Source organism: Zonotrichia albicollis, chromosome 2 (assembly GCF_047830755.1).
Source record: "Zonotrichia albicollis isolate bZonAlb1 chromosome 2, bZonAlb1.hap1, whole genome shotgun sequence".
NCBI classification, from domain to species: domain Eukaryota; kingdom Metazoa; phylum Chordata; class Aves; order Passeriformes; family Passerellidae; genus Zonotrichia; species Zonotrichia albicollis.
Window position 1 is genome coordinate 90051941 of NC_133820.1, and position 17317 is coordinate 90069257.

A 17317-nucleotide genomic window follows, 5' to 3' on the forward strand; every position below is an offset into this window, starting at 1 on the left:
CTCAGAATTGGCAAACAAAGAAAGGTTAAATAAAGGTAGGGAAGTGTCGTGTATTTCATATCTAGCAATGTTACCTGGAGTCTGTACTCACAGACTGGCATTTCACTGCAAAAAGCCCAATCTGGGAAAAGCAAATAAATCCTTCCTGTTAAACAAGCTGCCTCAAGGCAGATGGGAAATGGCTCTGGGCTTCTCTAATTCCTCCTGGTTCTGCCAAGCTGCCTGAGCTGGAAACAGCTGGCACAGAACAGCATCCTGGGTCTGCCCCCTGCACAGGGGTGGCAGCAAGTCAGGGAGGGAGCTGAGTTCATCATTTGTGTGCTGTGGGTGCTGGAGCTGCCATCTGCTCTGAGGCTGTAGTGGGGAAATCACAAGTCACACTTGCATTGACTGCATGAAATAAACACCTAAAAACGAAAACCAGCCAACCAAAAGATGCTAAACCCCAGCCTGGGTTTCCATAACTCACAATAGGTTCATACATATTCATTCCGCGTGACATTTATCGCCAGTTCTTCTTTATCAAAATAATTCCTAGGTCAGGGGCAAATCGACCTTGTGGTCATTTCTGTTTTTGGTTTTTTTTTTCTGTCTGCTCACTGTCTCTGCCCAGCAGTTTTTCCTTCAGCTTTGGCCTCACAGACTTTTCACCTCTCCTAGACACTTCACCTAATTCAGAATGGACCTCTACTCTGTCTCATTGTGTTGGTGAGTGACCACAGCCTGGTCCAAAACAGAGGGAGGAGATGATCTGTGGCAGTAACACCTTGCTTTGCTACAACAGAGAATAATGACCATTAGTCTCATATTCCTGCTCTCTGCAAGACAGAAGGTGAAGATGTGGAGAATCTGGAGGTTCTCTTCCCACCCTTCCCAATTTCCATGCTCAGTTTCTTAAACAAAATCTCTCCCTCCAGTTTCAGCGCTCAGCCAGGCCCTGCCACCCTGGGACATCCACAGCTCTAACTCGAGCACACTTGTGTAGCAGTGTTCAACTCCTACCCTCCCATGTTTGGGATCAGATTTCAGTAAAAATGCCTTCAATATCATGAATTCACTTAGGTGGTTACAGAACTGGCCTCAGGCAATCTGTTGAACTAAAGTACCAGCCTGAAGGAGCTGAAAAAATTGAATTAACCTTTTACTTGAAATATTTCTTTGTACAATAAGACCTTTAGGAAATAGAACTCTCACCTAAGTAGAAAACATTTCAAATTTTCACTACCAAGGAAGGATGGTATGGCTCTGGGAGCATTGATTGATTGACTGATTGATTTTAAATTTGTGAGGCTTAAATAATTTTTTTTCCCAGCTGGGAAAGGACTTAAAATTTTTTAAAAAGCCCTTTATGGGCTAAGATGGAAAGAAGTTCAGACAGGAAGATACATTGCAGTCCTCTACATCTCACAGGAGGAGGATAAAAACAATTTCACATGAGCAGACTGCTGAAATTTCATCTTAATCTCATGAGAGTTTTATTTGCCACTAGAGCAGCAGCAGGTCAAATGAGGGGTTGCAAGAGCAGGTTGAGAATCAGTGATGTCACAGTGCCTCAATATTTCGTGCTAAGCCCATGGATACTTTTTATTCATTATTTTATTTAGTTATGCATTTTCCACAGTTTTGAATGTTAACTCCCCTCACCCCCAAAATACAGCAATAGAGTTACAGAGACAGAGATGCTTTCACTGCAGATGTTCTCCTTCAGAGTGTTCAGGAGGTCTTATGACCATTTTGGCATTGAAAGGAAAACCAGCTTTTTCATCCCAGTACATCTGCCAGCAAAAGCAAACCTGTCTGATTAGCATCTGCAATAATTAGGAAGTAGTTGCTGGCTAGCCAGTTTGGCACCCATCTGCAGGAAGGCTCGGAAGGAGGATTCCAGCAGCCTGTCAGCCTGACCTCAGTGCTTAAGGAAGGTTATGGAACAGATTATCTTGAGTGTGATCACATAGCACGTGCAGGGGATCAGGCCCAGTCAGCAGAGGTTTAGGAAAGGCAGGTCCAGCTTGACCAACCTGCTTTCCTTCTATGACAAGGTGATTCACCCAGTGGATGAGGGAAAGGCTGGGGGTGCTGTCTACCTAGAATTCAGTAAAGCCTCTTGTGGTGTTTGTGAGGGTCTCAGGATGAGGTGAGAGATGAGAATTTGACTCTATGTTCTCAGAAGGCTGATTTATTATTTTATGATATTATATTAAAAGAATGCTATACTAAAACTACACTAAAGAAAGAGAAAGAATACATCAGAATGATAAAGAAAAACCCGTGACTCCTCAGAGCCTCGACACAGCTGGACCATGATTGGTCATTAAATTAAAACAATTCACATGCTCCAAATCACATTCCAAAGCAGCAAAACTGGGAGAAGCTGAAGCTTCTCAAGGAGAAGAAATCCTGGCGAAGGGATTTTTCAGAAAATATCTTAGTGACAGCCTCTGTCACTGTCTCCCACAAACTTCTGCTGGAAAAGCTGGGAGCTCACAGCTTGGACAGGTGCACTCTGCAACTGTCAGGAGTGGTGGTGTAGGGAGTCACCTCCAGTGTACAGGGAACAGTCTGTTTAATATCTTTATTGATGACCTGGACAAGGGGATCAAATTCTCCCTCAGTCAGAGGACACCAAGCTGGATGGGAGTCTTGATCTGCTGTAGGGTAGGAAGGCTCTGCAGAGGGATCTGGATAGCAGGGATCCATGGGCAGTAGCCAGTGGTACGAGGTTCAAAAAGACCAAGTGCCAGGTCCTGCCCTTGAGCACCTGCAGTGCTACCGGCTGAGGGGGACAAGAGGCTGGAAAACTTGCCAGCACAAAAGGACCTCGGGGTGCTGGTCAACAGCCAGCTGAACATGAGCCAGCAGTGAGCCCAGGTGGCCAAGAGGACCAGTGGCATCCTGGCTCATTGCTTAGCGCATCAGCAGTAGCGTGGCCAGCAGGACCAAAGCAGTGATTGCCCTCCTGATCAGCACTGGGGAGGCCACAGCTCAAGTGTGCTCAGTTCTGGGTCCCACATTACAAGAAGGACATTGAAGTGATGGAGCGAGTCCAGAGAAGGGCAGTGGAACTGGGGAAGGGTCTGGAGCACAAATCCTGTGAGGAACAGCTGAAGGGCCTGAGGTGTTTAGCCTGGAGAAAAGGAGGCTCAGGGGAGACCTGGTCCCTCTCTACAACTGCCTGAAAGGAGAGTGTGTAGCCATGTGGGGATCAGTCTGTTCTCCCAGGCAAAGGATGAGAGGAAACAACCTCAGGTTGGGCCAGAGGAGGTTGAGAGTGGATGGGAGGAGAAATTCCCTCACTGAAAGAGTGGTTAAGCATTAGAATGGGTGCCCTGCCACCAGGGAGGTGGTGGAGTCACCATCCCTGGAAGCATTCAAAAATGGTTGAATGTGGCACTTCACAGAATGGTTCAGTGGGCAGGATGGTGGTAGATCTAAGGTTGGACATGATGATCTTGCAGGTCTTTTCCAACCTTAATGATTCTGTCATTTATGTAAACACACAGCTACTCTCTGAAAAGCACAAGTCCTGTTTTGCTCATCTTCCAGTCCTCTCCCTCCTATACAGTCAGAGCAGCTGTAAAACTCCCTGGGCTGTGGACTAAAGCCCACCTCTGGGGTTAATGTGGTTTATGCAGAGCTTGGACTCAGGACTAGGAAAGAGCATAGGAAAGGGATAACATTTAACAGCCACATTAGAAAAGCCACTGAATTACAGCTCTCATGTTACCCTTGTGCTGTGCTAAATGACACAAAATTCTGTCCTGCAGTGGAGTATGTAAGAAGAACAGCATTGATTGAAATAGGGGAAAATGGGGCATCTTTGATTTTTCTGAGCCTCCTCCTGGTGGAGGAGGATGATTTTACTTGTTACTTCCCCTTGGCTAATTTGTCTCCCTTTGACATTTTAAGGCAAGACTCAGTTGTTTTATTACGACAATGGTCAATGAATATTATGCTAAAGTACTGCATCAAGCTGTGAAAGAAAGGGGCAAAAAAAAGGTGTAGAGTATGTATTGGTGGCTTGCAATTGCTTCCAGGAAATTTTAAGAAACCCAACAACTTTGTATAGACATTTTTTATAACTACAGATAAGTTTGTCCAAAGATTATGCTGCTAATAAGCCATTTTTTAAGAACAGCAAATGGCAGAGGATGGATTCATGTGGCTCAGAGAATATGACATTGAACTATTTTAAGCCAAGTGTCATTAAGCTGAGCTAAAGGTCATATGGAAAAAACATAGAAGTTTTACAGTATATTTGTTATATTACTAAGCATACAGACATACACATTCCTATATCTGCCTGGCCATGCATGAGTGCAGATTGGATTGCTAGAGCAGGGTCTCATAATTCACTGCTTTTGCATATTGTTAGTTTACAATTATCAGCTGTTAATTTGATTCATTTCAGGGCACTTTCTCTGTAACAGAAAATTACATGCAAAAGAGCCTCTGAGTAAGTCTCATAATCTAGTATAGTGTGCTGCTGTCTAAACACTATCATATTTAGAGGTTAACTGTACCTCTCTAATGCTTAAACTAAGAAACTGAAAACACTCAGTCTCAGCCCAAAGACCGATTCCCCACACACAAATTCTAAACACAGTCACTGCTATGCTGAGAGGAACTACCTGGCTAGGCACAGGGATATTTTAACTTTAATTACTTAAATCCCTGTTAAAAATGAGATTAAAATCTTGTCACACACAGCTGTCTCCATTCTACCGTAGAGGTAAATTTCACCTCATCAGAAAGGTTCCCTATCTAATTTTACAGAATTACTGGCTTTCTAAACATAAACCATATCCATCATGTTGTAGACAACTTAGTGGGTTTACTAAAGTACTAAAATACAAAAGCTTATGGTTTTAGCTTTTATGGTATAAAAACTAGACACATGACGTATATTTCTAAGTGGAAAAAAAGGGAGTTGAAATGATAGACATTTTACCTGACATGGACAGAGTAGTAGGCAGAAGATGCTTCTCAACTGGATACAGTTAAGAGATAATTTATTTTGCTTAACTTGCATGGCAGAGGAAAAGCTGCCTAGTCTGCCAAAAATAAAGCTGGTATAAAATTCCCTTAAGTCCTCAGAGGATGGCAGGGAGCCAACAGCTCCTGTGGCTGTTACAGGAGACCCTCAGTTCCATTGGCTGGGGGACATGCACTATCACAAATCCATGGGGAAGGCTCTCCCCAGATGACCTGAGAGACCAAGAGGGGATTACTGCCTCTGGGGTAACAGGACTATCTCTAACACAAGCAAAGAGGGCCTTGGACTTGCCTTTTCCAACTCCATTTGAAACCGTCTTCATGGGTGAGGGACTCTATTCCCAGGGCACATGGAGGCCCAGGTGCCAGCAGCTGCAGTGGCCCATGGAGCTGCAGTGTGAGCAGAACACTCATGGCTTGAATATGGATGTCTGTGTCATCACTTGCAAATACCAAAATGGAATTGCTGTAAAATAGGATGAGAGTATTGGAAGACAGGTGTGAAAGCAGCTGACAGTCTGGCCAGGCTACTGGAGGGGCCAGTGAGTCCCAGCTGCTGGAAAAGTGTAAGATGTAGACCCTAAAGAACGAGAATTACCAAAACAACACGCAGACCCCTGGCACTTCATAACATGGAGCTCAGGACTACAGGAGCAGGTCCTGTTAAGCAGCAAAATTTCATCTCCCCTAGCAGAAATTTGGTGTTATGATATATAGACCAGCCCTGAGCTGTTAGCTTTAAGTGATGGAGTGTGTAGATAAAGGCACCACAGAGGCGGTATGGAGTTTTGTTACCATGCAACTGTAAGCCATGTTCTTAAAACACTTCCCTTATTTTGTTATTATGTAAGTTTTATTGCTCTTGCTTGTTCCAAAGGTCATTTGCTGTTATCATTTCACCTGAGTGGGCACTTCTAATATTAACTAAAGACATAACAGGAGTTAAATGGGTAGTTAACAGGCAGATAAAGCATTATGTTACAGTGCACATCCAAGTTCCTGCCACTTGGAACACAGACAACATTTTAAATCTGATCACTGCCAGAGCTTTGCTCCCATTATCTACAAGGAAGTACAAAAGAATTTAAGGCACGTGTGACCTGCTGTCTTCAAGTAACAGTGATGCTAGAGAGATCATGCAGAGAGCTTGGCTTCAATTGCTGTTCCTTGACAAGTCTTGTTTCCTTCACGATATAAAATTGAAATACAGTATAAAAATACATCTTTTCAAAGGGTCCAATAGTTCCAAGTCAAATTTCAAGATTATAATGCTATAATAATTAAGATTGAGGTACATTAAGAGTGCAACTTCTGCTGGAGTTTCTTCAGGATACCACATTCAGTACAAGAGAGAGACTAATATTTTTCTGTTGCTTCCCTAGAGAGGCTGCACTTTAGTTTTGCTTAATGTCTCCCATTGTACATGTAATCCAGTATGTTATTACTGATACCCTGGTTCCTCTGACTGCAGGAGAGTGAGTGGGATTTCCATGATTCCATGATTCACAGACACTCCTTGAGTACAGCTTTTACAGTTGAGAATGAGCTTCAGCTTCCTTTTCATTGGTGTCTTCATCTTTCTTGTCTTCTTCCTTTTCTTCTTTGCTGAACTGGGCTTCAATCTCATTTGGATCAATATAGGTATAAAAAGAAGCCATGATAGCAAAAATGACACAAACTACCAACAGCAGGGCAGCAAACAGCACATACTCTGCCCACTGCAAAGAAAAAAAAATAATGCAGAATTTATCCACCAGTATTCACTTGAGTATTAAACCCTTTTAGTATTTTCAGGAAGGAAACTCAGAATGTGAAACTGAGCACAAATAACAGGTATCATATGGCTTACAGGACTAAGTATTAATTAAACATATAATGCATATTAAAGCAACTCAGAATTGAGGCTCTTTCAGCATTTCTATCTTTACTGAAAAAACAAAAATTCTGTAAATGCTGAAAAACTCTGCAACATCCTTTTCCTGGAGGAAATGGGAATTGAGTGAAAGACTGAGAAGGAAACTCAGCTCCTTCCTTTTGGTCAGATTTCTAAACCAGGCTGGCAATGCTTCTGCTTACAGCTGATCTAGTAACCACAAATGTGGGCAGAGATCAGAAAAGCCTCTATCTGAAAAGCCTCAATGTCTCTGTTTCATGCTCTTTCTGATTTAATTTAGCTTAAACTGGGGACTGCCAGAGCTGTTTCAGAGACAAGCTTTTTCCTCTCTCAGATAGCCATTTGAATTCATTACAGAGCACCACAAAAGAAAATCTTGTACAACTGCTCTTCACCAGGACAGACATAGTTTTTATGCCCCAAATAATGAGATTTTAAACCAATGAAGCCAGAAGAAGGGATGTGGCAAGGCTCTGGTATGCCGGTGAAGGCTCATTAGCAATTAACAGAACTTCAGTAGGGTTTTTTCCATTCATGCAGAACTTCAGCTCAAAAGTTCGCAGACTTTCTATACCATGAGAAAAAATTTACTGCAGAGATGCTAGAAACTGCTCCTTGTAAGCAAAGGGGCCTGGCAACAAGAATTAAGGATGGCAAGTAATAGGCAAGTAGAAACCTTTGCAGAAAAACAATTTCTTTTATCTGCCATCATTTCCCACTGGATTAGAACTGCTTTTACCCAGTGTAATATAACAGCACACCTACTGCTTGCACACTTACCTGCTGTTGGATTGCAGATACCCCAGCCACAATAAGGACAATTATGTTACCAACAGCCACAGTCAGCAGCCATCCAGCCTGCAGCACTGACTTCATGTTAGATGGGGCCTGTAGGGACAGGCATTTAAGTTTTGGTGATATCATTTACTTTCTGATGCATTTACTGTAGTCTTTACCTTACAATAAACACTGTTTCTCTGTGGGGAAGAGGATTTCATGGTTTGCTAGGTTTTGGTGGTGGTTGGGGCTTTTATTAAATTTATTTTTTTACATTAAACATTGCTAGAGAGCTAAACAGGTCCAGAGAAGGCTTTGAGGAGCAAGAGACCACTAGCACACTAACTGTAACACCTTTTACTTACACACACCAAGTAACTAACAGGTGCACAGGTGTAATTTTACATCTCAGGAACATGTGGCACACATGACATGAAGAAATTGAGTGCATCACCTAGCAAATCACACCTTACAACATGTCCATGCAGTTTCTAGATTCAGAATGAAGAGAAGAAATACACACAGCTACTAAAGTGGACTCAAGAGACAAAGGAATTCAAAGTGTATAACTAAACACTAATAAAAGCTAACAAAAAGGCTGTATGGAGTAAACTGGTGGGGAGATGAAGTCTCACTACTTCCTCATTTTATATTTGAGAGCTCTCCAGTTTGGTTTTATTGCAGCAGTACAGTTGCACTTAGTTTCAATAGAAATTTACATGGGAGGAGGAAATTTGAGGACTGGTAGTCAAGTCTTCAAATGATATAACTCAGCATAGGTTCATGGAAAACGCCAAATCCTTGGCTAAAAAGGGCCAACTTGCATCAGTCTATACAGTCCTTCTAGGAGCTGTGAGGGACATAGGGGTCAAAGCAGCAGCACAGAGCCACCACTTCAAAACAATACAACGTGGAAGATCTTAACTTGCACCAATATTACAGTGTCTTTAGACAGTCACTGTGGTGAGAGAAGGACGAGAATCTTGTTTCTTGATCAGAAAGCTTGATTTATTGATATATGATATATAATACATTATAACTATACTAAAAAGAATAAAGAGAGAAGTTGCAGAGAGCAGCTATGCTAAGAATAAAATAGAAAATCAATAACAAAGTTCTGTGTCCAGAGAATCTGTCCCTGAGCTGCTCCTGTGATTGGCCTTTAATAGTACACATAGAAAATGAGCCAACCACAGAGACACCTGCTACATTTCACAGCAGCTGATAAAAATTGTTTACATTCTTCTTCTGGGGCTCTGCTTCCCAGAAGATAGACAAATGTGAAAGAAAAGATTTCTATGAAAAAATGTCTGCGACACACCAAGATTCTTACCTCAGGAAAAATACCTACCTGTGAGTATGAAAACTCCAGCCCAGTGACAGAGAAGAGAACTTCTGCACATGTAAGAAGAAAATACTGAGGGATCTGCCAAGCCATATGGACTGTATTTGGTGCAATATCTTCAAAGTGTGTAATGAAAAGGTTTTTTTCAACACACTAAAATTAAAAATAGCATGTTAGGAACAGTAATAATGAGTGTGCACAGTTAAGGCATTCTAAGCCATTCTATAATTATATAGAAAGTTCAGAGTAAATAACAAATATTGCACATGAAGCACTGCATACCTAGTTATAAAAAAATAGCTTTTTTACAGCAGACTTCATGCAAATCTGTAGTGTCTAACAGGGCTAAAGGTTTAAGGCCATTAGTGGTGATCATGAATTCTTGCATTATGTTATTACTGTAACCATCCTTATTTTTATAGTTAACAATGGTTTTGTGTCCTGTTAAGGATACCAGAATTCTACCCTCTGTACTTAAAGACAAGAGGAAATTAAGGATTAAAGACAAGAGGAATAATTCTACAAGTGTTTTTTTTTAATTAAAGGAAAGTATCAACATGGAAAGGAATTCTATCTATTTTGTCCATGCAACAAGTGGTAACTCACATCATCAAGTGAAATGGTATAGGCAGCACCATATCCAAATTCCTTTGAATCAACTGTACAAGTGTCCTGAGGCATTGTAGCCTTAATGGTATATGACCTGAAAAAGAAAAAACCCAAACCCCACAGTTCAGATCACAGGTGCTGTCAATTGTGTGCAGCACATAATTTAAAAAAGCTCTGTGCCCTTTTCCCAAGGACAAGTATGTGTAGCAGATTAAATTAGGATAAAGGAAATGCTTACCAGCCTGCATGTGGAATGACGCTGTAATTACTGACAGAAAAAGGTTCCAGTACTCCAAAATTTATGTCACCCATAGTAACATTGACAGGAAAACTGAAATTGTTGATGAACCTTTAAAATGGAAGAGTGATCAAAAGTGTGATTAAATACTACACAAAACATACAGAAGTCAAAGAATCCAGGTTTTACTTTCAATTATATATTGGCAGCACAACAAGTATCGAGTCTTCCCATTGAAGGCCTTTTTTTTAAAAAAATCAATTAACATTTTGGAAAAAACTCTAAATCTCCTAGAAATGTAGCTAATACAAAAAGCCAGTTAGATCCCCATCAGCCCACTACCTCAGGAGAACATCAAAAGTGAGCCACTACTACAACCACTAGGAAATGCATCTACAAGTGGGAGATGCAGAAGAAAAGCAGAGAGGGGAGAGGTGATCTTGGATACCTCTTATGCAGGATTAAAAATGAGGTATAGATATGTAATCCATGCCATTTGTTCAATAAAAAAAAAAAAAATCTAGGCAATGGAATGAAGCATACACTTCCAATTTTAGCTAAATTACACCCAAGCAGGTGTGCAAGATAACTTAAGTGAATCGTGACTCAGACATTATCCCATCCCCTAAAACGTCAAGGGAAGTGTCCAGCAAGATGTGAGTTCCTAAAGTATAGAAAACTTTATTTCAACAAGAAGAGGCTACCCAAAGACAGATTGAAGAGAGAGTCACATTAGTGTCAAAATTTAGACAACAAAAAAAGCTGTACCTGACGAGGCTTTTTCCATCTTCTGGTTTTGATGTGACATTGTCCTCTACCTAGTGGAAGAGACCATTATCAAAATATGTTCTTGGCATCAGAGAACACCTTAAACATGCACTATTACACAGCAGTGGGACTTAACAGAGGCTTCAGAGCAAGACTCCAGACCTTCCTCTTTAGGTCCCTACTAGCACACACATCTACTAGAAAACACTGTATGACCACACACCTAAGTCTTGGTGAAAGTGTAGTTGTCAACGTACATAAGAAATTGGTAATTTTTTTTCTAAAGGACATCCTGGTGTACTCTCTGCAGCTTACCAGTCTTACTGGTCCAGCAGAGACAAGGAGAGACAGAAAACAAGACAGTGGAAAAAATTTATCCAGAGTTTGTCCTCTCAGCCTCACACACTCCACATAGATCATTGTCAGAACATTGATTCATATATTAAGAAATAAGCAGACTTACCCTAGTAAAATTGATGTCCATTGGAACCCATTTAAATGCCAAAGTGTAGCGTTGTTCCTCTTGCAGCGCCAAATGCTCAGTTTTAGTTAGATTTGCAGAAATTATGTCTAATGATTGCAGTTTAGAAGTCTCAAATGTCATGTAGCCAGTCTACAAAGACAAATTGCAATGGATTTCTGTGCAACTGTGTACTTGTCTATTGAGAGAATGTTACGGGCTCTGGGAGGGTCAGAAATTTACACATGTTACTTCTGAAGTGCCAGAGATCATGAACATCCCCTCATTTTCATTTTTGATTTGTTTTCTACATCAAGCATTAATTCCATTTGATCATGATTTTTTTATTAGTTTAATTTGTTACACAAGCTTCACAATTACATGAGCTTCCCACAAGCATTATGGAATAGCTGCTCTATTTTCCTATTTCTTGCTCCAGATAAATCAGGCTTACCAAAAACACCCAATAAAATTCTGTTCAGCCACAGAGGTAGGACTAGCATAAGATGTGATGCAGTATTTTCCAAAAAAAGCAGTAATGCTATGTTTTAAGTATTTAAAACACATTTATTCAACATAAAATACTTAAACCATTAATAAACATGTTAGTGCTACACTAAAATAGGCTCTTTGTTTTATGGGATTATCAAAAGCACTTTATAATCCACATCTGGATGATAAAGTGTCTGTAATAGGAAACAGACCACTCTATACCTTTCATTTTCATCTGTGTACCATGGTACATCAATTCCCTGTCTGTATATAGTGTGGGTGCCCTTATCTTCTCCTCACAACTCTGTTCCTGTGTGAGGCAAATTTGGAGGAGGTTGGACTAAGATCTCTCCTCTTCAAGGGAAACAGAGCTACAGGCTATCAGAGAACACACATTCTAAGTTTCATTATCCAAAACATCCATCAGAGCCACCACATTTTGCTGTCAATAGAACTACCAATGCTGTGCTGTATTAGAACCTGAATAGTTCTTTGGCAGAAAAACATGAAGCCTAATTTGTGATGTGGCCACAGAAGAAGTTCCCTGTTCAGGTAAGTCATTCCTCACAGTAATAGCAGCAACTCACTAGAGCTGAATGGATATTAACAGCAGGAAGGGGCTACTTTTAGGAAATGGAGCCTTTTTAACAAGAGTGAAATTTTCATCTAATTCCAGGTTATTTAAGTTTATTGTCAGAACTAAGTAGTAATACTTCAAATATTAACATAGTTACTATTTGATTAATTGCTGTGTTTTCATTACAGTTCATTCCACAATTAAAAAAAAGAAAAGAAAACATTAAAATTATTAGAGTAAATATGTCCGAGAAAATAATCAATTTTGAACCATTCATTAAGAATTACTCTGACTTACTCCATTCATTTTTTCGGCCTAATTAATTTTAATTATTTTTTAATATTACACACCCGCCCTTACTTACTTCCTTATTAGGTGCTACCTCCACACTCTGAAGTTGAGGCTGGAACTGAACTGTTGCAGGAACAGCACCCAGATTTATTAATTTAATTTGAGTTTCCCCAGCTGCAGGGAAAACTGGATTGTGGTTCTATAGGACAGAAAAAAAAGGTAAAATCAGTGCTCAAGGTCACTTGGAAAAATTACTATAATTACTGTAATCTTTAATATTTCATGTTGAAGATGAGCATCTGCCCACTGCTCTGTGACTGTCTGACAGAGGAGACTGCAATCAGGTTTTGTTACTAGTCTCATAAGTTGCCTAAGGAAAGATGACTCTCATCCTCAACAGACACCTCTAGACGGCTGCTCAGATCTTGGGATGCAATGGATCACCACCCAGAGGTGTTGCCAACATCCCAACTACAGGGGAAAGATTCATTGGGCTCAGACATGGCAGCTCCCTTTAGGGCAAGGAAGCTTAGGGGAGACAAATCCTTCCTTCCACAAGTGTCATCTTTGCACCTGCTGTGATGATGCTTCCCAGACTGTCACACTTCCCCTCCAGACTAAATCTCAGAAGAGGTCAAACATAAAAAGCTGCCCTCTGGTGGGCCAACCAAGTGTCTGGTTTCCAGCTTTTAGTCTCAGTTTAGAGATTGAGGTTGCCTTTAATGCGTGATTTGTATTAACTGCAATGTGGTGTTTTGCAGAATGGTGTTTGTTGCTTGTTAATTTTCCTATGCTAACAACAGTATTGCAATCTATTTCCCCTCCCTCTACTTCTATGCTTATATGATTGGCTCCAAATTTAGGACTCTTGATACATTTCCCCCTTAAACACACCTTTTATTCCCTGAATTAACAGCTAAATATTAATAGTAAATACTTGCATGTGGCTGAACTTACATCTATTTGCACTTGCACGAGGGCAGCAGCAACAAAAGCCATGGAGCCGAGGAACATCCCCACAGTCATCTTCTTCAGGGGCCTGGCACAACAAAAGACACAACAGATTCAAGAAAAGTGACAATTCAAAGCTTCAGCTGCTCGCTTTTTTCTTTCCACTCTGGGAAACTCAAATGGCCACAACTAGCACATTATTACATTTTGGATGTTTTTACAGAAAGTGTTCTGCTAAGCTGGGAACTTCTCAATTCATAGCCACACTATCAGGAAATGCATCTTTCCTGCAGCATCCTAACAACCTGTTACTCTGCATCTGCTGGGCACAAACATTGACTGACCATGATTATTTGGTTCCTGAAAAAAAATCTGGTTTTGCAGGAAAAAAACCCCCAATCCAATACAGTTGTTAGCTGTAAAACAAGAAAGAGACAAGAAGATATACCTTTAAAAACAGAGTAACAGCTTGTCTCCATATTGCTATGTTTAAATAAGATTGAACAAAAATGGTCAGGGAAATTTCTTGGATTAGGAGACCTCTACTGGCATGCAGTTAAGCTGTAAGGATAGATTTAGAGTATATGTGTCATTTGTGGCATCATTTATCCAGTTCAGAATATGCACAAATGAATGACAGTGTTCCCAGCATAGCACACCCCCTAGATTTTTAACAGCTATATGGAAAAACAGCAGTGCACTTTGGCTGTTTCAAAATTATCTGAAGAACTGTATTCTCTTCTGCTTCTCCAAGCATTCTTGCAACTGCCAGACACTTCATCAACAACATTGAAAAATAAAGTGGAATACCCCCAAAGCTTCACCTAGAAGGATTCAATAAGTCAGACTTCCCAGCTGAGACTGAAGAGGAAATGTTTTGTGTCTCAGTTGCTTTTTAGCCCAAAGCATGACAAATGCCAAGGATGTATGTTGTCTTTCTACTTCATTTGTTCCTCAGGAGGGAGAAGGGACAGATATAAGGGAAATGGAAACCAATCAAAATCATCTCTCCTGCAATCAAAAGATTTTGTCCTTAACGGAAAAGCATTGTCACTCGTCTCTTAAGATTCTCCTCTTATAATCTGTGATGCCTCTACATACCACTTGCAGTATTCTGGGGTTTTTTTATATTTTGTTGAAATATGAAGCTATTTTAAATATACTTCTCTTTCATCCTTACCTAAATGCTTGCTCTTTTCTTACATTAAGGCTGGAAGAGCCAGTTACAGAAACCAATAAAATGAGCCTCGTTTGAAATCAGGTAATAACATCAACTTACGTAAAATTCAGCTTGCATTTCTTGATTAAAGGATAAATCAACGAATCTGCAACTGGGACCATTATAACAATCAGGATTGGATTCACAATCTGGGGAAGATGAACATGAGAGAAAAATTAAATATTTTTCAAAGTGCTTTTTATAAGTGAGGGCAATATGTATACAATCTTTAAGAAGTACTTGAAATTTGTAGATAGAAAATTAACATACCTGCATTTGGTCTGGTTGAATTTTAAAACCCTGGTGAAGAAAAAAGAAATAACTTTTAATATTGTGACAACAAATAAAATGGGTCTGTAAAGTGGTAATTAAAGAAAAAATGAATAAAAAGTAACCTACAAAATCCCCATCCATTGCTGTGGCTTGCAGTGTCCATCTTGACCCCTTAATAAGAGAAGAAAAAATTAGATGTCACAGTAAATCAATGTTCTCAAGGTCCTTTTGAATTGTTTTCATAAGTGAAGTGTTGGAAAAGACATGCAATACAAGACAAAGTAAAGCTAGCTTGCTATGGGAGTATTCTTAGTCTGCAATGTAAACCTTGGAACAAAGTGGCCCATTCCACTTCCTTTACTTGTTTTGTGAAATACAGCAGAAAAGAACTTAGATGCAGAAATCAGCTGGAGAGAGGGCAGGGGCATCCTGTGGAGGGCACTGCTGGGTGCTGGGCATAGGAGCCAGCCCAGGGCCCGTGTGCCACTGGCCTGAGCCCCAGCAGCCCCCACATCCCACTCACCCATCCTTCCTTCCTTCCCAGAGACAGAGGACAAGCCAGGGCCTGACCTGCCTGGAGCCCCCTGCCCCAGAAACTGCCTGTGGCTGGGACAGGCAGGGCAGACTTCAGGCCTGAGCCCAGGATGGGACAAGAACGCTACTGCTGCATCTGTCACAAGGTCCTTCAGCCAGCCACAACACAGCATTGCCTGAGATATTACCCTGGGAATGAGTACTGAGCTCTGAATTTCACAGCAGGAATTCAGAGCTCCAATTGCAACAGGTCACGCTGGCAGCTACAGCTCACAGGCACTGCACTGGAGCAGTAGGACATGGGGACTCTGCAGCAAGCTTCCTCCCATCTGCCTTGGATAAGGCTTTTAACCCCTGGCTCTCTCTCAAGCATCTTCCTAAATTCCTACTTCCGTGCTTCACTATAACTGATACTTTTGTGGGCCTTGAGCAGCCAGTTCACCAAGTGAATGGGACTTACAGGATCACACTTCTGCTTGAAGGTGTAAGCTATTTATAACAAGGCGTGAGTGATTAAGCATCCCGATCATTTAAACCCTGGTTCTCCAGCTCATTAACACAAGGACCCTCAATTTCATCTGACAACTGACAACTGAAGAAACATTAGTGCTAAGAGAGCTTTAAATTACTGTTCCATCCCCTGAGTCCCAGGCTGATACAAGATTTGGAGAGGCCTCAGTCACTGAATCTGTCCTGGGTGTACTCAGATAAACCAAGATTGCCCCTGGCTGCAGATCATCTTGTATTGACATGACTCAGTGACTACCCTTTGCAATAAAACAAGGATAAAGAATTTGTTTTTCCATGCTCCCATAGAGACTGACATGGCACAGCTCTAGTTACCAAGCCAAACCATTTCTACTTACCTGTTGGTCAAAAACTGCCCAGAACATGGGGAGAGGGATGTAAAGGAAAAGCACCCTCAACACCATCTTTATCTGAGCAATCAGTCGTTTCTGCAGAAAATAAAAATCACACAAGAGGAATTGGTTCAAAAAGAAAGGGGATAAAAAAAGAGACAGTTTCAGATTGCTACTGACATGACAGCAACAGGTAAAGACCCATCGTGTAATGTTTACCCACACATTCAACTTTGCATGTTGTGGCTATATCTGATGACTTCTGTTAAAACAGTACAAAGTCTGCTTGTGTGTGTGGGAAGGGCTGCTGGTTAAAGGTAACTGATATCAGAAAGACTTGGGCCTCTTTGCGTGTACACTGATGGCAGCATGAGATTGAGCACTGAGTGAAGTGGACATTTGAGCAATAGGCAACTGAGGAATTTCACATAAGAACAAAGCATACAGGCAAAAGGACAATAAAGGTGACATGTTAAGGTTTGTGCTGCCATTGGAGAGGATAGTAGGCAAGGGACAAGTTGGGAACTATGGGATACAAGGCTTTGAGAGTCATGATAAGAAATTGTACTGAGTTTGGAGGGGATGCAGTCTAAGTGTTTACTCACTTAAACTGAAATTCCAAAGCATAACTCTAATGTTTCATACCAAGAAAAGTATTATGGCCCTAACCTGTGCATTAACAATGACAGGCAGCATCACTTCCCTTTTCCCATCTGCAGCCATGAAATATGGGAAATAGAGAAAGAAATATAATTCTTGCTAGTTCCCTAACAAAAAAACTTAAATGTTTGTATTTGTTTGGCAAGGGAAAGAACTTTTTTTGTCTCCCTTGAATTTCCCTGGACAGCCTATGATTACACAGAGCATTGAGACACACAGCTCTACTTTCTCCCACAGGAGCTGAGGAGATAACCTGCAGTGACAGGAGAGCACTGAGGTTTGGCCAGGTCAGTTACTGAATGATGGAGAGGCCCAAAACTATTTGCCCAGTGCATGAGGCAATGGATCAGAGCAGAGAGAAGCTGAGGGTCAACAGA

General features: G+C 40.9%; 1 protein-coding gene across 1 annotated transcript in view; it reads right to left on the minus strand.

The window, feature by feature from the left end:
- Positions 1-1270: 1270 nt before the first annotated feature.
- LOC102065066 (solute carrier family 15 member 1) overlaps positions 1271-17317 on the minus strand; it is a 47122-nt gene continuing 31075 nt past the window's right edge. The window contains exons 13-25 of the mRNA XM_074535646.1: positions 16287-16376; positions 15013-15057; positions 14884-14913; positions 14674-14762; positions 13401-13482; positions 12517-12642; positions 11087-11236; positions 10624-10673; positions 9856-9966; positions 9615-9711; positions 9015-9161; positions 7667-7774; positions 1271-6710 (exon numbers count right to left, since the gene is read on the minus strand). Coding sequence (XP_074391747.1) covers positions 6522-6710; positions 7667-7774; positions 9015-9161; positions 9615-9711; positions 9856-9966; positions 10624-10673; positions 11087-11236; positions 12517-12642; positions 13401-13482; positions 14674-14762; positions 14884-14913; positions 15013-15057; positions 16287-16376 — 1314 coding nt within the window. The 3' untranslated portion in view covers positions 1271-6521. The remainder of the gene's footprint in view (positions 6711-7666; positions 7775-9014; positions 9162-9614; positions 9712-9855; positions 9967-10623; positions 10674-11086; positions 11237-12516; positions 12643-13400; positions 13483-14673; positions 14763-14883; positions 14914-15012; positions 15058-16286; positions 16377-17317) is intronic.